The sequence below is a fragment of the Mobula birostris genome, chromosome 8, assembly GCF_030028105.1.
Source record: "Mobula birostris isolate sMobBir1 chromosome 8, sMobBir1.hap1, whole genome shotgun sequence".
In the NCBI taxonomy this organism is placed as follows: Eukaryota; Metazoa; Chordata; class Chondrichthyes; order Myliobatiformes; family Myliobatidae; genus Mobula; species Mobula birostris.
Genome location: NC_092377.1, coordinates 58061266 through 58082911, shown reverse-complemented (window position 1 = coordinate 58082911; position 21646 = coordinate 58061266). Strand labels below are relative to the sequence as shown.

Below are 21646 nucleotides of genomic sequence, written 5' to 3'. Positions count from 1 at the left end.
GCACTCTAGTCAGAGAAGCAGCCATCTGCTAGCTGTCTCTGGCTTCTAAGGCTCTGTAATGACAAAGCCAAAGTTGAATCCAATTTACTACTTCATCTTAAGTGCTAAGCCAACCTCCTATACTTTGTCAAAGGTGCTAAAGTTAGTCTGCGCTTCATTTCACCAGTCGATAAGACTATGTCGAGAGTACCAAATGCAATAGTGAAGATGGAGGAGATGCCTTTGAATATCTCCCTCACCTGGAAGGGCTGTTTAGGATCCTGGATGGTAGTGAAGGAAATTATGTAAGAACAGTTGTTACACTTCCAACAGCTGCAGGAGTAAGGATCTGGGAAAGGAGGAAGAATGGTGAGATGGAATGTGCAAATCAGGAGTCACAGAACATGGTCCTTAGGTGTGGAATTGGGAGAGACACATAGAATTGTCTGTCATTGATCTGCCTGACATGTCTACCCTCTATCTTTCAGTACAAATGAAGAATCTTGACCCAAATGATTCACTATTTTCCTTCACGGCTGCTGCTTGACTTGTTATCTTCTTCTAGCTGTTTATTGTTTGCTCCCGATTCCAGCTTCTGTAGCCTCTTGTACCTCTAAAGAAAATTAAAGTTATATATAAATATCCTATTCTATTAATTTCATTCATAGCATCCACTTCACTCACTGCTGCAGTCAGAGATTTTCACCTGCTTCTGAAGGGCAATATTAAGAGCAGAGTGAGCTGCCTCAATGACCATTGTCCAGTGGCATTCACATCTACTGTGATGAAATACTTTGAGAGGTTGATCATGGCAAGTATCGACTCTTGCCTAAGCAAGGATCTGGAACCATTGCAATTTTCTTATCACCACAATAGGTCTACAGCGGACACAATGTCACTGGCTCTTCACTCGGCCTTAGATCACCTGGACAATAGTAATACCTATGTCAGGCTGCTGTTTATTAACTGCTGTTCAGTGTTCAACGCAATCATACCTTCAGTTCTAATCAAGAAACTTCAAAACCTGGGCCTCTGTACCTTGCTCTGCAACTAGATCCTTGACTTCCTCACCAGAAGACTACAGTCTATGCAATCAGAAATAACATCTCCTCTTTGCTGACAATCAAACTAGCATACCTCAAGGATGTATGCTTAGCCCACTGCTCTACGCTCTCTACACCCATGATTGTGTGGCTGGGCGCAACTCAAACAGCATCTATAAATTTGCCGTTGACACAACTATTATTGGCAAAAGTCCAGATGCTGACAAGGCATTCAGGAATGAGATAGATAACTTGTTGAGTGGTGTCACAGCAAAAGCCTTGCATTCAACATAAGTCAGACAAAGGAATCAATTGTGGGCTTGGAAGTGAAAATGAGGGAACACACACCATTCCTGATGGAGGGATCGGCAATGGAAGGAGTAAGCAGTTTGAAGTACTTGAGTGTCAACATCTCTGAGGATTTATCATGGCCCCCATATATTGATGCGATTACAAAGAAAGCATGATAGCAGCTATATTTTGTTATCAGTTTGAGGAGAATTGGTATGTCACCAAGGACGCTCACATATTTTTGCAGATGTACTATGGAGATCATACTGCAGGAGCCTGAAGACACACACTCAACGTTTCCAGAATAGCTTCTTCCCTTCCACCATCACATTATAGAATGGACAATGTACCCATGAACACTACCGAAATATTTACTTTCCTTTTGCATTACTTATTTAATTTCCTTGTTTTATATACACTTATAGTAATTTATAGTTTTTATTATTACGTACTGCTTCCCCAAAACAACGAATTTCACAACATAGAGTATTCAGTGATATTAATTCTGATTCTGATTGATTGTACTTATTCTCAAAATTATTGCCATGGATCTAGGCTTTTCCTATTCTGTGCTTCAAGTATTTATTGTATTATTCTATAAAAGATTAGTTTCTTTAGTGGAAAGAATTTTCACTGACCTACAGTGCTTTGGAGAAGTATTCAGTTCCTACAAATATTTTCACATTTTACTATTTCATTTTCTAAATTTAAAATGCAGTATGTTGAAGTACTGCTTTGAGCTAATCTACTAAAGATGATGCATAATGTTAAATCAAAAGAAAAATGTCAAAAGTTGTTAACAGTTTACAAAATATTTTAGAAGTCAAAAATGCAAGGCTGAAAAAGTATTCATCCCCTTAGTAGTTACTACGTAAACTTTCCTCAGGTGCAATACTGTATCATACCTTACCAACTCACCCAATTCGTTGATGTAGAAAATTGGAGGATCACCTGAATAAATACTCACCCTCTGTCCATAAGGTGTAACAGTATGGCAGATTTTCAACAGATCAAACCAAAATTAAGACAAATGGGCATTCATCGCAATTCAGGGAAATGATAATAGAGAAACACGAATATGGGGATGGGTACAAGACCATCTCAAAGGCCCTTGAACATACTTGCAGTTCAGTGAAGGCCATTGTGAAAAAGTAGAAAAAATACGAAAACACGGCCACACTGTCTAGTTCAGTCTGCCCATCTAAACTTTGTTGGCAGAGAAGAATGGCATTTGTAAGAGAGGCTACTGTGACGCCAACAGTCACTCTAAGTGAGTTGGAGAAGTCATAGTCATACTTTAATGATCCCGGGGGAAATTGGTTTTCGTTACAGTTGCACCATAAATAATAAATAGTAATAGAACCATAAATAGTTAAATAGTAATATGTAAATTCTGCCAGTAAATTATGAAATAAGTCCAGGACCAGCCTAATGGCTCAGGGTGTCTGACCCTCCAAGGGAGGAGTTGTAAAGTTTGATGGCCACAGGCAAGAATGACTTCCTATGACGCTCTGTGCTTGCATCTCGGTGGAATGAGTCTCTGGCTGAATGTACTCCTGTGCCCAACCAGTACATTATGTAGTGGATGGGAGACATTGACCAAGATGGCATGCAATTTAGACAGCATCCTCTTTTCAGACACCACCGTGAGAGAGTCCAGTTCCGTTCCCACAACATCACTGGCCTTACGAATCAGTTTGTTGATTCTGTTGGTGTCTGCTACCCTCAGCCTGCTGCCCCAGCACACAACAGCAAACATGATAGCACTGGCCACCATAGACTCGTAGAACATCCTCAACATCATCCGGTAGATGTTAAAGGACCTCAGTCTCCTCAGGAAATGGGGACGGCTCTGACCCTTCTTGTAGACAGCCTCAGTGTTCTTTGACCAGTCCAGTTTATTGTCAATTCGTATCCCCAGGTATTTGTAATCCTCCACCTTGTCCACACTGACCCCCTGGATGGAAACAGGGGTCACTGGTACATTAGCTCTGCTCAGGTCTACCACCAGCTCCTTAGTCTTTTTCACATTAAGCTGCAGATAATTCTGCTCACACCATGTGACAAAGTTTCCTACTGTAGCCCTGTACTCAGCCTCATCTCCCTTGCTGATGCATCCAACTATGGCAGAGTCATCCGAAAACTTCTGAAGATGACAAGACTCTGTGCAGTAGTTGAAGTCTGAGGTGTAAATGGTGAAGAGAAAGGGAGACAAGACAGTCCCCCGTGGAGCTCCAGTGCTGCTGATCACTCTGTCGGACACACAGTGTTGCAGGCACACGTACTGTGGTCTGCCAGTGAGGTAATTAAGAATCCATGATACCAGGAAAGCATCCACCTGTATCGCTGTCAGCTTCTCCCCCAGCAGAGCAGGGCGGATGGTGTTGAACGCACTGGAGAAGTCAAAAAACATGACCCTCACAGTGCTTGCTGGCTTGTCCAGGTGGGCGTAGACACGGTTCAGCAGGTAGACGATGGCATCCTCAACTCCTAGTCGGGGCTGGTAGGTGAACTGGAGGGGATCTAAGTGTGGCCTGACCATAGGCTGGAGCAGTTCCAGAACAAGTCTCTCTAGGGTCTTCATGATGTGGGAGGTCAGTTGAATACCTGGCGAAGTACTCCACATAGTCAGTGGCTGTAAGTTCATGGCTCCACAATCTTTAAGGCCTTGCACAAAAAGGTTATTTTTGGAAGTGTGGCAGGAAAGAAGCTCTGGATAAAAAAAAAAGCATATCCTTGTCCATAAACACTTTGCAAATTGTTACTTAGAAGATATTATAAAGCTGTGAAGTAGATCTTGTGGTCAGATGAGACTGAAGTATAACTTTTTGGCCTTAACATTAAGTATGGTGTTAATCTAATACTGCGCATCAGCCAGGTAATACCATCCTGTTTGTAAAGTATGGTGGAGGTAATAGCATGCTTTGGGGATGTTTTTCAGCAGCAGGGACTAGAAATCTGATCAGGATAGATGGGAGGCTGAATACTGCTAAATACAGAGAGATCTTGGATAAAAACTTGCTAACTTAAACTGGGGTGGAGTCTGGTTTTTCAGCAGGACAACAACCCAAAGCACACTGCCAGAACATCCATAGAGTGGTTTCAGATGAAGAGAATTGATGTCCTTGAGTGGCCCAGTCAGATTCCTGACCATAACACGATCAAATATCTCTGGCAAGACCTCAAGATTGCTGTCCACCACCACTCCCCAACTAACTTGGCACAAGTTAAGCAATTTGAGAAGGAATGGACAAATCATGCTCTTACCACTTTGTGCAAAGCTAATAGAGATTTACCTAAAAAGACTACTCACTGTAATACTGTAGCTGCAAGAGGTGATTCAACTAAGCAAAGGGAGATGAATAGTTTAAAACTGCTGATATTTCAGGTTTTGAATTTTTAGGTTTTCATCCTTTGTAATTAATTTTCCCTGTTTTTTTTTTGGCCTCCACCGAGGGAAAAAGGAGCATGCGATTCACAGATAAAATTTCTCAGTTAAATTGATCAAAGACACAGCGAGGAAGTATTTATTCAGGCAATCCTCCAATTTTCTTTGTCAACAAATTGGGTGAGTTGGTAAGGTAACCTACAGTATTGTAGCTGAGGAATGTTAGCATAGTAATTACAAAGGGGATGGATGCTTTTTTCAGCCTCACAATTTTGGTTTTTAATTTTTAGTAAATTGTTGACAGGTTTTAGAATTTTTCTTTTGATTTGACATGATGCACAAGGTTTTGTAGATCAGCTCAAAAATCCTACTTTAATATTTTAAATTTAGAAAATAAGACAGTAAAATGTGAAAATAGTTGTGGTGGCTGAATACCTTTCATGGCACTGTAATATAGTGCTAAATAAACAAATGCTAGAACTGGTAAGTGAGAGGGCAATGCTTTATTTGTATCTATTTATCTTCTTGCACAACAACAGTAAAATTGAACCATAAATTCTGATTATTTCACACACTTATATATCTGATTCTCTTTTTATTGACCTTGGAAGCCTAGCCTGAAGTCATCAAATTAGTTGACTGAAAGCTGTAATAACTTATCGTGTGCCTCCTCTTGGCTTTCCTATCTTATTGGTATCTTCCATTAAAAATTGATAACTTTCTATTAGCTTGTCAAACTGACAAACTTGCATGTTGAAGGTTAGAAATTGAATGTGAATAGATTATTTGTTGATTCAATGATTTATCATCAAAGTATGTATTCAGTGTACAACCCAGAAATTTGTCTTCCCCACAGACAGTCACGGAACAAAAAAGAACCATGGAACCAAACCATTCAAAAAACATCAAACATCAACCGCGCCCCCCGCAAAAAATCATGCAAAAGGCAAAAAAAACAAGCAAAAATACAAAATATAAAACACAAAATCAAAAGACAGATTTCGGTACAGTTCAGCTCAATGTTCATTATCTGCAGGCCACTCCAATTCAAAAATCACCCAAAAGTAGAAATAAAGAGTGATCAGAACTAGAACAGATCCTAAACCTGAATTAGAGTCCAGATCTACAATCCACGTCAATTGAACCTTGCTCCTGCACCATTAATCAACAGCATCAAGGGAGAGAGATCACTCGAGTGCCAGAATCTTCCTTTGGGAGCAGAGAGCAAGAGACCGCCATATGCAGACAACCTACGCAGGCAGTAGCGAGCAAGAGGCTGGTAGACAGTGCTGAATACTCGCTTGCCTTCCACACCCATCTCAATGTTTTCAGTCTTCCTCTGCACTTTAATCAGCAAGAGATGGAGTCAATCATGGGCCCGTGCACCATCTCCTTGCTTCCTGACCTCCATGCCGCACACTTTGCTTGCGATCTCGTGGAACGTGAGGGCCTGAATCTACTTTTCAGAGGGCTAAGAATGTACCTCCACAAGGGGTCAACAGAGATTAAGCAGGAATAAATGTGATATCTTAATATTTGTCTTTTCCTTAGCAAAAGTAATGCTTATTGGGGATCCAGATTTAGAATAATAACAGTGGGTTTTGGTTAATTAGAGCACAACGGGACTAGTATATTTTGATCCAATAAGGCGGCTATCCCCAATTAGTCGAAGCTGCATGGAAACAGTTAAAAGGGTACAAAAATGGCAAACTACCATTTAAGTATATAACAAATTAAGCATTTAAATAGAATATAGAACAATTGAACACTATCAATACTACTACAGCGATATAAAACTGCATTAGTTCCTAATAGTTAGCAACGGAAGGATTTGTCCAGTTAATACTGCTGTGGTCTTTTGATTGACTGTAAATAAACAAAATCAGTGCAGCCACCTAGTGCAGATAATGTCCATTTTTTAAAGTTAAATTTTTTCTATCAAAATTCACTGCTTTTTAAATCTGTTTCTATTAGTTCAAATGGATAACATAACACAAACACATGCAACTGGCACTATTTAAAACCTGTTCACTCTAAGCATGGTGATGTGTCTAATGATCACATAAGTGCACATGACTGACGTTAGTTAGAAACTGTTCAGCAACAGTCTCCTGTCCCAATTAAGCGATACAGTGTCCCAGATTAATGAAGGGTATCTCAGCTATTTTCTCTACTAAATTTTGTTCTGTAAGAGTTGTCCCAAATAACCGCTGCCCTGATTAACCGATGGCGCAATTAACTGGAATCCACTGTATTTACCATTTTCCAAATATCACAAGCTATCCAAGATATTTCTTAGCAGTCATGGTGTGGTTTAACTAAATTGAAAATACCTGTCAGTTACTAAGCGCATATCAGTTTGGAAGTGATATGAGCAATCTTGATACTCATTGTTAAACAATAAAATTGATCAGATGAGTTAATTTATTGTGGATCATTTTTCATTTGTAGTGTTGATAAGAGAGTTCGGGCATTACTGGTAATGAAGTTTTTTTGTTATAGACATCAAGAACAAGCAGATTGTTGATCTAAGCTCTCAAAAATTATGCACTCTTGTAGGATCAATAAGGCACTTGAGGTATAAGCATATAAGATATCAACTAGCTATTTGAGCACATAACTGTTTATGAAATTTCCTATTTTCTTAATGGAGAAATTTTACTCATTAACAGTTATTTGCCATTGAACAATTAATACTGTAATATGTGTCATTAGTGTGTCATTATAAATTCATAATGATTAGTAAATGACTTAACATCTGGGTACAGAGCTTAATATGAATCAGGGAATATTGGAATATGGCTATATTTAAGAGCTATGATGGATTTCCAAGTCAAATTATGAAATCCTTTAATATGAGGTAGCAGGTTGATTACTTGTGAGCACATCAAGTAAAAATATAAAGAAACTTGTATGAACTATGTCCTTAAGTTTGAGTATTAAAGCATAAAACCGTACAGCACAGGAACACGCCCTTAGCCCACAATGTTGTGCTGAGCCAAATAAATCAGTAATCAAATGGCCAACCAAACCTATCTCTTCTGTGGACACAATGTCCATATTCTTCAATTTTCTTCACATTCATATGCCTACTTAAACGTTTCTTAAAAGTCCTTAATATATCTACCTCTACCACCACCCCAGCAGCACATTCCAGGCACCCACAACTCTGTGTTTTAAAAAATATTTTCTTCTCACCTTAAATGTATGCCCTCTGGTATTAGACACTTCAGCCCTGCGAGAAAGATACTGTCTGTCTACTCTGTGGCTCTCCTAATCTTATTAACCCTACCAGATCTCCCTTCAGCCTCTACAACTACAGAGAAAACTTTTGAGCAACCACCATTATAACACATGCCCTCTAATCCAGGCAGCATCGGATAAGATGCTGCCGATAAGTGGCAACTCTTTGCGTGCAGCTCCAGTGGGAATCGTCACATCTACTACAGCTGAAATCCATAGTCATAGCCATAGGTACTCCAGTAAACAGTGTTTTAAGTCGTTTTAAAAATCTGTTGATACTCAGAATGGCAGGCTCAGGTCACAAATGCAGTTCCCCTTTAAGAAAACAAAAGTACATCATTCTGTAAGTGCAGTTGAAATGATGAGCCATCAGACCCCCCACTTCCGACTATTCTGTTACTGAACATACAGTGTCTGGAAAATAAAATTGAAGACCTCAGAGCAAGATTGCTGTATCAGAGGGACATCAGAGACTGCTATGTATTTTGCTTCACAGAAACATGGCTATACTCACCTTTTCTGATTCAAATGCTGCAGCCCCATGGCTTCACCATTCTCTGCAAAGACAGGTCAGCTCAGTCTTTTAAAGGGACAGGAGGTGGAGTATGCCTTATGGTGCACTATCGAGGTGGTTCTGTCTCAGTCTTGCTCATCCGACTTGGAACACCTAGCAGTCAAATATCATCCTTTTTATCTGCTGAGTGAGTTTTCTGCCATCATTCTGATCGCAGTGTACATTCCACCTTAGGCCAGTGTCAGGCAAGCTCAGGAGATGCTGAAAATTGTCATCAGCAATCATGAAACAGCACACCCTGATGTCTTTTCTATCATTGCAGGGGATTTCAACTAAGCCAGCTTGAAGATGTCTCTGAACAACTGCCATGAACGTAGCACCTGTAAAACTAGAGAAGCTAACACACTTGACCACTGTTATACCACAATCTAGGACACATTGTGCCATCCCATGCCTGCACTTTGGAAAGTCCAATCACCTGGCTGTATGTCTACTCCCAGCATATAGGCAAAGACTAAAGACCGCAGCACCAGTGGTGAGGACCAAGAAGTGGTCAAGGGAGGCAGAAATGTGTTCACAGGACTGCTTCGAGTCATAGCACTGGGCATTATTTACGGATTCATCTTCTCATCTGAATGAATATGCTGCAGTTGTCACTGTCTTCATCAAGACCTGTGCGAAATAATGTATGCCTGCGAGGACATGCAAGATATACCCAAAGCAAAATACATGGATGAACGAGGAAATTCACAACTGAGGGCTAGGTCTGTGGCATTCAAGAGCGGTGATCCAGAACTCTATGAGAAGTCCAGATATGTCCTGTAGAAGGCTCTATTAAGAGTGGAAAATAAACCAATTCCATTTAAGGTTAGAGACGGAATCGTATTCACATCAGCTCTGGCAGGGTTTGTAGGCCATTGCTTCTTAGAAAGTGAAACCTAACATCATGAATGGCTACGATGTTTCATTCCCAGATGAGCTCAATGCCTTTTATACATGCTTTTAAAGGGAGAATAAAACTACACCTGTGCGAATCCCTGCATCTCGTGCCAGCCAACTGGCGGGAGTGTTCAAGGACATCGTCATTCTCTCACTGCTGCAGTCAGAGGTTCCCACCTGCTTCAAAAGGACGACAATCATATCTGTACCCAAGAAGAGAAGGCTGAGCTACCTCAATGACTATTACCTGATGGCACGTGCATCTACTGTGATGAAGTGCTTTGAGAAGTTGGTCATGGCTAGAACCAGCAACTTGCTAAGCAAGAACCTGGACCCGCTGTATTTTATCTATGGCCACAATAGGCCTACAGTGGATGCAATCTCACTGGCTCTCCAATTATCCTTGGATCACCTGGACAATAGTAATACTTACCACAGGCTGCTGTTTGTTGATTATAGCTCAGTGTTCAACACAATCATAACCTCTGTTTTAATCAACAAGTTCCAAAGTCTAGGCCTCTGTATTTCCCTCTGCAACTGAATCCTTGACTTCCTCACTGGGAGACCACAGTCTGTGCATATCAGAAATAACATCTCCTTCTTACTGACTATCAACATTGGCGCACCTCAAGGATGCATGCATAGCCTACTGCTCTATTCTCTCTATGACCATGACTGCAGCTAGGCACAGCTCAAACACCATCTATAACTGCTGACAACACAACTATCACCGGCAGTCCTAAAGAAGGGTCCTCGCCTGAACCGCCAACTCTTTATTTATTTCCATAGATGCTGCCTGACCTGCTGAATTCTTCCAGCCTTTTGTATGTGTTGCTCTAGAGATCCAGCATTTGCAGAATTTCTCATGTTTATGAATTATTATCAGAATTTCAGATGGTGACGAGGAGGCATACAGGAGTGAGATGGATCAGCTAGCTGAGAGGTGTCACAACAACAACCTTGCACTCAGTCAGACCAAGGAACTGATTGTGGAGTTCAGAAAGGGGAAGTCAAGGGAACACTCACCAGTCTTCATTCAGAGATCAACAGTGGAAAGGGTGAGCAGTTTCAAGGTCTTGGATCTCTGAAGATCTATCCAGGTCCCAACATGTTGGTGCAATTACAAAGAAAGCACAGCAGCACCTATATTTCAGTTGGGTGTTTGAGGAGACTTAGTATGTCCCCAAGACATTTGCAAGTTTCTACAGATGTACTTCAGAGTGCATTCTAAATGGTTGCATCACCATCTGGTATGGAGGGGCCACTACACAGGACCAGAAAAGATGCAGAAAGTTGTAAGTTCAGCCAACTTCATTGTGGGCATTAGCCTCCGCAGCATCCAAGACACCTTCAAAAGCAAATTCCTCAAAAAGCCAGCAACAATCATTAATGACTCCTATCACCCAGGACATGCCCTCTTTTCATTACTACAATCAAGAAAGGAGTGCAGGAGCCTGAGAGAGACACTCTAATGTTTCAGGAACAGCTTCTTCCCCTCCGCCATCAGATTTCTGAATGGACAATGAATCCATGAACACTACCTCACTCTTTTTTCCTCTCTTTTTGCATTAGTTATTTAATTTTTTTTATATATACATTATACTTATTGTAATTTATAGCTTTTTTATGATTATGTATTGCAATGTACTGTTGCTGCATAACAATAAATTTCTCAACTTACTGTACCCTCTCCAAAGCTTCAACATCCTTCCTTTAATGGGGCAACTAGAACTGTATGCAATACTCCAGATGCAGCCCAAGTTGAATTTTATAAAGCTGCAACATAACTTCCTGACTTTCGAATTCAATGCCTAAAATAATAAAGACAAGCATGCCATACACCTTCAGGATCAGTGGGATCTTGGAATCTGAGTCCATAGGACGCTCAAAGTAGCTGCGCAGGTTGACTCTGTGGTTAAGAAGGCGTACGGTGTATTGGCCTTTATCAGTCGTGGAATTGAGTGAAATTGAATTTAGGAGCCAAAAGGTGATGTTGTAGCTATATAGGACCCTGGTCAGACCCCACTTGGAATACTGTGCTCAATTCTGGTTGCCTCACTACAGGAAGGATGTGGAAGCCGTAGAAAAGGTGCAGAGGAGATTTACAAGGATGTTGCCTGGATTGGGGAGCATGCCTTATGAGAATAGGTGGAGTGAACTCGGCCTTTTCTCCTTTGAGCGACGGAGGATGAAAGGTGACCTGATAGAGGTGTATAAGGTGATGAGAGGCATTGATCATGTGGGTAATCAGAGGCTTTTTCCCAGGGCTGAAATGGTTGCCACAAGAGGACACAGGTTTAAGGTGCTGGGGAGTAGGTACAGAGGAGATGTCAGGGGTAAGTTTTTTACTCAGAGAGTGGTGAGTGCGTGGAATGGGCTGTGGCAACGATGGTGGAGGCAGATACGATAGGGTCTTGTAAGAGACTTTTGGATAATACATGGAGCTTAGAGGGCTTTAGGTAAGCCTAGTAATTTCTAAGGTAAATTAGAGGGCTTTAGGTAAGCCTAGTAATTTCTAAGGTAGGGACATGTTCTGCACAAATTTGTGGGCCGATGGGCCTGTATTGTGTTGTAGGTTTTCTATGTTTCTATGTTAAAAATGGCAAGCCCTGTCTGTTTCAAAGCAATTCGTAAACAGTTGCATAAAGTATTTATTTTTTGCAATTTAATTAGAACGGTAATCTTTATAGTTGTCTTCATTTTGAATGTTCCACCTGTGTTGAATATCTTTGTCACAATTTCTCAATAGATTTGTCTTTAATTGCTGTTTGGAATATCAACTTGTTTTTAACCATTGGAGGAATAATGAAAAGACATTACTTGAGATTCTTGAGAGTTACTGTTATTGCATTTCAGTTTACTTTGTGTGTATATTGATTAACATCTATTGAAATCTACAGGAGACACTTCAGCAACTAATTATGATGTCTCTTCCAAATGTTCTTGTCCTGGGCCGGACCCCTCTCTCAGGTGAGTTATTCAATTAAACTTCTGTGTAACAATGATTTTTCTTAATTGATTCTTAAAATAGTAAGTTTTACTGTTATAAGTTATATTTTATGCTATTGGCAGGCAACTTTTCACTATCAAATAAGAGCAATACATGCAGCGTATGGTTATGAATCAAGTCTTTGTTGGAATTAGCATTATATTCAAATTTACTCTGGCTGAACTAATAATACTCTTATTCCAGTTTAATATCCTAATTTATTTCCCCCATGAAGTGCAAATTCTGATGTGCTGTCCAGCTGGTTACAGATTTGCAGAGCATGACTGCAACCTTAGTGAATTCCTGTGGCATAAAGATGTCAGATTTATCAAATTTGTTTCTGCATGAAAGGAGTTAAGGTATTTAAATCCCCAAGGCCTTATGGGATCTGTCTATCTCACATCACTGAAAGAGACAGAAGAGTGATTGCAGGGGCCTTGATGAAGATCCTTGTGTCTTTTATAGCTGGTGATGAGGTCCCAAAAGATTGAAGAATATCCAGTGTTGTTTCTTTGTTTAAGAAGGGAACCGGAGATAACCCAGGGAATTAAAAACTGGTGAGCATCACATTAGGATTCTTAGAATGCAATAGGGAACGATTCATAGAGAAAACCATGGGCTAATTGCAACCAGTTGTATCTTAAAAACTTGGTTAAGTTTTTTGGGTTGGTGACAAAGGTGACTGATATGGGTTGGGAGGTGGAACTTGCTACATGGGCTTTTACTAAGATATTTAACAAGATCACTCATTGTAGGTTCATCCAGTAGATTAGGATGCATAAGATCCATGGTGACTTGATGGATTGGATTCAGAAATGACTTGCCCATGAGAAGATAGAGGATAATGGAGGAAAGGAGTTATTCTGGCTGGAGACTGTGATCAGTGGTGTTTCGCAGGGATCAGTATAGGATCTGGTTATTAAGTTTGTAGGCAGCACAAAAATTACTAGGAGTGCAGTCAGTGAGGAAGCTTACGGTACTTATAAAACGTATTCATTCCCCCTGCCCCCGGAAGTTTTCATGTTCTTTTGTTTTACTACATTGAATTACAGTGGATTTAATTTGGCTTTTTTGACACTGATAAACAGAAAAGAACTATTTTGTGTCAAATTGAAAACAGATCTCTACAAAGTGATCTAAATTAATTACAAATGTAAAACACAAAATAATTGCATAAGAATTCACCCCCTTTGATATGACACACCAAATCATCACTGATGCAGCTAATCGGTTTTAGAAGTCACATAATTAGTTAAATGATGATCACTCCATTTCACTGCATATGTGCAGTCAAGGTATTCCAATTTATTGTAGTAAAATACACTTGTATCTGGAAAGTCCAGCTGCTGCTGAGTCAATATCCTGGCAAAAACTACACCATGAAGACAAAAGAACACTCCAAGCAATTTCACGAAAAGGTTATTGAAAAGCACAAGTCTCAAGAAGGTAACAAGAAAATTTCCAAGTTACTGACTATCCCATCGCATAAGTCAATCATCAGGAAATGAAAACTGAGTGACTGTTCAAAAAAGTGACTAGTGAGGGAGGCCACCGGGAGACCTATGACAACTGTAGTGGAATTACAAGCTTCGGTGGCTGAGACGGGAGAGACTGCGCATACAACAACTGTTGCCCAGGTGCTTCACCAGTCACAGCTTTATGGGAGAGTGGCAAAGAGAAAGTCACTAATGGAAAAAAAAAACTCACAAGAAATCTTGGCTAGAGTTTGCCAGAAGGCATGTGGGAGACTCTGAAGTCAACTGGAAGAAGGTTCAATGGCCTGATGAAACCAAAATTGAGCTTTTTGGCCATCAGACTAAACGCTATGTTTGCTATAAGCCAAACACTGCACATCATCAAAAACACACCATCCTTACAATGAAGCATGGTGGTGGCTGCATCACGCTGTGAGGATGCTTCACTGCAGCAGGCCTAGAAGGCTTGTGAAGGTAGAGGGTAAAATGAATGCAGCAAAATACAGGGAAACCGTGGAGGGAAACCTGATACAGTTTGCAAAAGATTTGTGACTTGGGAGAAGATTTGTTTTCTAGCAAGACAATGGCCCCAAGCATAAAGCCAAAGCTACACAGGAATGGTTTAAAAACAACAAAGTTGATGTCCTGGAGTGGCCAAATCTCAATCCAATTGCAGATTTGTAGTTGGCCTTGAAAAGGGCTGTTCTCTCACGATCCCCATGCAATCTGACAGAGCTTGAGTGGTTTTGAAAGCAAAATGAGAAAAATTGCGGCGTCCAGATGTACAATGCTGATAGAGACCTATCCACACAGACTCAAGGCTGTAGTTGCTGGCACAGGTGCATCTGCTAAATACTTGGTGAATAATTATGCAATCAATTATTTTGTGTTTAATAATTATAATAAATTTAGAGCAATTTGTAGAAATTTGTTTTCACTGACAGGTAAGAGTCTTTTCTGTTGATCACTGACAAAAAAAGCCCAATTAAGTCCACTGTGATTCAATGTTGTAAAACAATAAAACATGAAAACTTCGAAGGTACGTTGAATATTTTTTATAGGCAATGTATCAAATGAATTAGATCAGTTACTGATATGGGCACTGCAATGGCAGATAGAGTTTAATCCAAGCAAATATGAGGTGTTGAGGTTTGGGAGGTCAAATATAATGGGAAAGTATACAGTTAGTGGCAGGATCTTTAATAGCGTTGATGTCCATAGCTCCCTGAAATTGGCAACACAGATAGTTAGAATGGTAAAGAAGGTGTATGATATGCTTGCATTCATCCGTCGGACATTATGTATAAGAGTTAGGAAGTTATGTTGCAGCTGTGTAAAACTTTTGTTTGGTTGCACTTCAACTATTTTGTGCAGTGTTGCTTTCCTCACTACAGGAAGAACGTGAACAGTTTGGAAATTGTGCGCTAGAGGGTTTTAGCTATACAGAAGATTTGAACAAACTTGGGTAGTTTTATTTGCAGCGTCTGATGCTGAGGGGAAATCTAAAAGAAGCTTATAAAATTGAGAAGTACAGATAGGGTGACAGAATATTTTTTACTGGATAAACATCAATGATCTCAGATATGCAGATGAAACTGTGTTAATTGCGAGTATGGAGGAAGAACTACAAACCCTAATTGATATAGTTGTTGAAGAAAGTGCAAAAATGGGTCTATCTATCAATTGCAAAAAGACAGAATGTATGGTGATATCCAAAAAGAAAGAGAATCCTATCTGCAGGCTGAAAATAAATGGAGAAGACATAAAACAAGTACAGAACTTTTGCTACTTAGGAAGCTGGATGACATTAGATGGCAGGTGCGACATGGACATCAAAAGAAGAATAGGGATGACAAAAGACACCTTTACGAGAATGAAGAGTATACTGATCAACACTAAACTAGGCATGACAACCCACCTCAGAGTACTGAAATGTTACGTTTATCCAGTTATATGGATCAGAATGTTGGACAATATCTAGTAACTCGAGGAAGCGAATTGAAGCAGCAGAGATGTGGTTTTTTGAGGAGACTGCAAAGAATATCATGGATGAAATGAATATCTAACGAGGATATCATGAACAGAGCAAGCACAAAAAGAGAAATAATGTATGAGATCATGAAAAGGCAACGTAATTTCATTGGACATGTGATTAGGAAAGAGGAGCTAGGATGCACGGTAATTATGGGAAAGATTGAAGGGAAGAAAGCAAAAAGAAGGCAAAGACAAATGATGATGGAGACAGAAGCCAAAGAACTGGAAGTGAATACCAATGAATTAATCCACTTGACCCGAAATAGGAGTGTGTGGGCCACGGCAGTCAAAGCTCAATCTGGGCATGGCATCTGATGATGATGATGATGTTGAAAAGTGTGAAATATGAAAGGGCATAGCTTGAACATGACGGGGGCGGGTAAAGTTTTAAGGAAATGTGCAGGGCAAGTTTTTTTACACAGTGATTTGTAGGTGCCTGGCACATGCGGCAGGAATGCAGGTGGAAGCAAATACAATAGTGGTGTTCAAGAGGCGTTTAGATAGCCACATGAATGTGCAGGGAATGGAGGGATACGGATCAAATGAATGCAGAAGGGATTACTTTAAATTTGGCATCATGTTTGGCATATATATGGTGAGCCAAAGAGCCCGTACCTGTGCTGCACCTCTCTATGTCGTATGTTAAAACTGTGGATAAGAAATTTGTATCCTCAACTTAACATTGTATTATGAATGTTGACACAGAAAAGTATTGCCAAATTCCAGCTTGTTTTTGGAACATGTAAATGTTTTTTGAAAGTTATCGTTTTTAAGTACAAGTTCATTATTGTTTTCTAAACATGAGATTTTATAGCTTCCTTTATAGTTTTCTGCCTGTATTTTGTATAGTAATTTATTTTGAATGGGGTAAATACTCACTTAATTCTTCTAAATCACTGTTGCATTGTATTCCACAATTAGGAACATGGTAGTTGGAGGAGGCAATTCTTCTCAGGTGTGCTCCTCAGTTCAGTTAAATTATGACTTATCAATGTCTCATCTATAAAGATAGATTTATTTTCATTCCCTTAAGTAACACCACTCATTTATTGATACTGTCAGTATTCATTGCATTTTAAGAGAGTTCAGATTTTTAATATCCTTTGTGAAATTATCCTCTATTCTGGTGAACCTACACTGAATCCACATCAAGATCATCCATCCTACCAGAAGTGTGGTGCAGAAAATTGAACACAGTACAATTGCTTTAGTTGATCAAGGCTCCAGACTTGTTAAACATTGCAGCCCACATACAATCTCACTATCCTGAAGTGAAGGTCATTACAGCCCTATAGTTTTACAGCAAAATAATGTGTCCTTCAGCCCAACTTACCCTTGCTATCTGTGGCACTTAACCATGGTAGTATATTTACCCACTTGTATTCTTCTCTTCTTTCCTATCCATTAACTGGCCCTATGTATTTTTCACATTGTAATTGTATCTGTGTCTACTACTTCCTCTGGCAGCTCATTCCATGTAACCACCACCCTTTGTGAGGAAATGTTCCCTCAGATCTCCTTGAAACTTCTCCCCTCTCTAAACGAATGCCCTCTATTTTAGATTCCCCACCCTTCGACAAAGACTGGTTAGACTCCTTACATCATCATTTTATCAATCTCTAAAAAGTCACTCTGTTCCAGTGAGAATAAACCCACCCTACTCAATCTTTTTTTATAGCCCTCTATCCAGGCAACATCCTGGAGGATGAGTCAGGTAATAGAGAGTACCCCAGTGGCTGTGCCCCTTGACAATAGGTACTCCTGTTTGAGTATTGTTGGGGGGGACAGCTTACCTGAGGAAAGCAACAGTGGCCGTGCCTCCGACATAGAGTCCGGCCCTGTAGCTCAGAAGGATAGGGAAAGGAAGAGGAGGGCAGTAGTAATAGGGGACTTGATAGTTAGGGGGTCAGTTAGGTGATTCTGTGGACACAGTCCAGAGACCCGGATGGTAGTTTGCCTCCTTGGTGCCAGGGTCTGGGATATTTCTGATCGCGTCCAAGATATCCTGAAGTGTGAGGGAGAGGACCCAGAGGTCGTGATACATATAGGTGCCAATGACATAGGTAGGAAAAGGGGAGAGGTCCTGAAAGGAGAATATAGGGAGTTGAGAAAAAAGACCGCAAAGGTAGTAATCTCGGGATTACTGCCTGTGCTACGCAACAGTGAGAGTAGGAATGCAATGAGGTGGAGGATAAATGCGTTGCATTTATCAGGAACACTCAGACCAAAGATGTAGGGGACAAGGAAGAAAAAGATAACAAAGTTGTTTGCTCCTCTAAGGATAAAAAGAGAGTAAGAGGTGGAGAGTTTCTTAAATGCATCTATTTTAATACTAGGAGCATTGTAAGAAAGGTGGATGAGTTTAGAGCATGGATTGTTACCTGGAAATATGATGTTGTAGCTATTAGTGAAATGTGGTTGTAGGAGAGGTGTGATTGGCAACTAAATATTCCAGGATTTCGTTGCTTCAGGTGTGATAGAATAGGAGGGGCAAGAGGGGGAGGTGTTGCATTGTTTGTCAGAGAAAATATAACACGGTCCTCTGGCAGGATAGATTAGTGGACTCGTCCAGGGACGCTATTTGGGTGAAATTGAGGAATAGGAAAGGTGTAGTGATGCTTATAGGGGTGTATTATAGACCACCTAATGAGGACCGAGAACTGGAGGAGCAAATTTGTAAGGAGATAGCAGATACTTGTAGTAAGCACAAGGTTGTGATTGTGGGAGATTTTAATTTTCCACACATAGACTGGGAAGCCCATTCTGTAAAAGGGCTGGATGGTTTGGAGTTGGTCAAATGTGTGCAAGATAGTTTTTTGCAGCAATACCTAGAGGTACCAACTAGAGAAGGGGCAGTGTTGGATCTCCTGTTAGGGAATGAGATAGGGCAGGTGACGGAGGTATGTGTTGGGGAGCACTTCGAGTCCAGTGATCACAATACCATTAGTTTCAATATAATTCTGGAGAAGGATAGGACTGGACCCAGGGTTGAGATTTTTGATTGGAGATAGGCTAACTTTGAGGAGATGCGAAAGGATTTAGGAGGAGTGGATTGGGACAATTTGTTTTATAGGAAGGATGTAATAGAGAAATGGAGGTCATTTAAAGGTGAAATTTTGAGGGTACAGGATCTTCATGTTCCTGTTAGGTTGAAAGGAAAGGTTAAAAGTTTGAGAGAGCCATGGTTTTCAAGGGATATTGGAAACTTGGTTCAGAAAAAGAGAGGGATTTACAGTAAATATAGGCAGCTTGGAGTTAATGAGGTGCTCCAGGAATATAAAGAATGTAAAAAGAATCTTAAGAAAGAAATTAGAAAAGCTAAAAGAAGATACAGCTTTAGCAAGTAAGGTGAAAATAAATCCAAGGGGTTTCTACAGTTATATAAATAGCAAAAGGAGGGATAAAATTGGTCCCTTAGAGAATCAGAGTGGACGGCTATGTGCGGAGCCAAAAGAGGTGGGGGAGATTTTGAACAATTTCTTTTCTTCGGTATTCAGTAAGGAGAAGGATATTGAACTGTGTAAGGTAAAGGAAACAAGAAGGGTAGTTATGGAAAGTATGACGATTAAAGAAGAGGAAGTACTGGTGCTCTTAAGGAATATAAAAGTGGATAAGTCTCCGGGTCCAGACAAGATATTCCCTAGGACCTTGAGGGAAGTTAATGTGGAAATAGCAGGGGCTCCAACAGAAATATTTCAAATGTCATTTGAAACGGGGATGGTGCCGGAGGATTGGCATATTGCTCATGTGGTTCCATTGTTTAAAAAGGGGTCTAAGAGTAAACCTAGCAATTATTGGCCTGTGAGTTTGACGTCAGTGGTGGGTAAATTAATGGAAAGTATTCTTAGAGATGGTTTTATATAATTATCTGGATAGACAGGGTCTGATTAGGAACAGTCAACATGGATTTGTGTGTGGAAGGTCATGTTTGACAAATCTTATTGAATTTTTTGAAGAGGTTACTAGGAAAGTTGACGAGGGTAAAGCGGTGGATGTTGTCTATATGGACTGCAGTAAGGCCTTTGACAAGGTTCCACACGGAAGGTTAGTTAGGAAGGTTCAATTGTTTGGTATTAATATCGAAGTAGTAAAATGGATTCAGCAGTGGCTGGATGGGAGACGCCAGAGAGTAGTGGTGGATAACTGTGTGTCAGATTGGAGGACGGTGTGTAGCGGTGTGCCTCAGGGGTCTGTACTGGGTCCAGTGTTGTTTGTCATATATATTAATGATCTGGATGATGAGGTGGTAAATTGGATTAGTAAGTATGCAGATGATACTAAGATAGGTGGCGTTGTGGATAATGAAATAGGTTTTCAAAGCTTGCAGGGAGATTTAGGCCAGTTAGAAGAGTGGGCTGAAAGATGGCAGGTGGAGTTTAATGCTGAAAAATGTGAGGTGCTACATTTTGGTAGGACTAATCAAAATAGGACATACATGGTAAATGGTAGGGCATTGAAGAATGCTGTAGAACAGAAGGATCTAGGAATAATGGTGCATAGTTCCCTGAAGGTGGATTCTCAAGTGGATAGGGTAGTGAAGAAAGGTTTTGGTATGCTGGCCTTTATTAATCAGAGCATTGAGTATAGGAGTTGGGATGTAATGTTGAAATTGTATAAGGCATTGGTAAGGCCAAATTTGGAGTATTGTGTACAGTTCTGGTCACTGAATTATGGGAAAGATGTCAATAAAATTGAGAGAGTACAGAGGAGGTTTACTAAAACGTTGCCTGGGTTTCATCTCCTAAGTTACAGAGAAAGGTTGAACAAGTTAGATCTTTATTCTTTGGAGCGTAGAAGGTTGAGAGGGGATTTGATAGAGGTGTTTAAAATTATGAGGGGGATTGATAGAGTTGATGTGGATAAGCTTTTTCCATTGAGAGTGGGGGAGATTCAAACAAGAGGACATGAGTTGAGAGTTAAAGGGCAAAAGTTTAGGAGTAACATGAGGGGGAACTTCTTTACGCAGAGAGTGGTAGCTGTGTGGAACGAGCTTCCAGCAGAAGCGGTTGAGGCAGGTTCAATGTTGTCATTTAAAGTTAAATTGGATAGATATATGAACAGGAAGGGAATGGAGGGTTATGGACTGAGTGCAGGTCGGTGGGACTAGGTGAGAGTAGGAGTTCGGCACGGACTAGAAGGGCCAAGATGGCCTGTTTTCGTGCTGTAATTGTTATATGGTTATATCCCAGTTAATCTCTTCTGCAGACTTTCTAATGCTAGTGGCAGCTTTTTTCATTGCTTTTTGTATCTGATCATTGATTTTAAATTAATTGTGTACTTTAAAAATCTTCTCACTCCTCTCCAATTCCTTGTTTCTTTTAACTATTTATTTCTCTTTGACGGACATTGAACTCCAGCTTTTATGGAGGTGTCCATTTACTTAACCTATCCATATTCCTTTTCAAATTTCTGACGTCATCTGCAACAATTACTATTCCACCTAATGGTTATTTACCAGTCTCACTTGAAAATTTTACTAACTGCCTACACATAGCTGAGAATTTAGCTGGAAGATATCTTGGAAAGTGAAAGTTGCCTATTTTGCATGTGCTAAGACATAAGTATTGTGTTTGTATTTGAACCCTAATATAAATAAATGCGCAATGAATGTCTTTGAAGGAAATAATACATCTTTACAGAGAACAGGCTTTTGTAAAAGGTAAGAATAAGGGCAATTTGTGTTTAAATTTGTATGTTGTCCGTCATTTTCTTGCTGTTAACGTTATGAATGGGCATTATCGACGATGTACA

General features: G+C 40.2%; 1 protein-coding gene across 15 annotated transcripts in view; it reads left to right on the top strand.

Annotated features, from left to right (window-relative positions):
- The window catches only part of LOC140201331 (girdin-like), a 279872-nt gene that overhangs the window by 59278 nt on the left and 198948 nt on the right, over positions 1-21646 (top strand). For all 15 annotated transcript variants that reach the window (XM_072265254.1, XM_072265249.1, XM_072265248.1 and 12 more), the window contains exon 4: positions 12298-12367. In XM_072265254.1, the coding sequence (XP_072121355.1) occupies positions 12298-12367 (70 nt within the window). The remainder of the gene's footprint in view (positions 1-12297; positions 12368-21646) is intronic.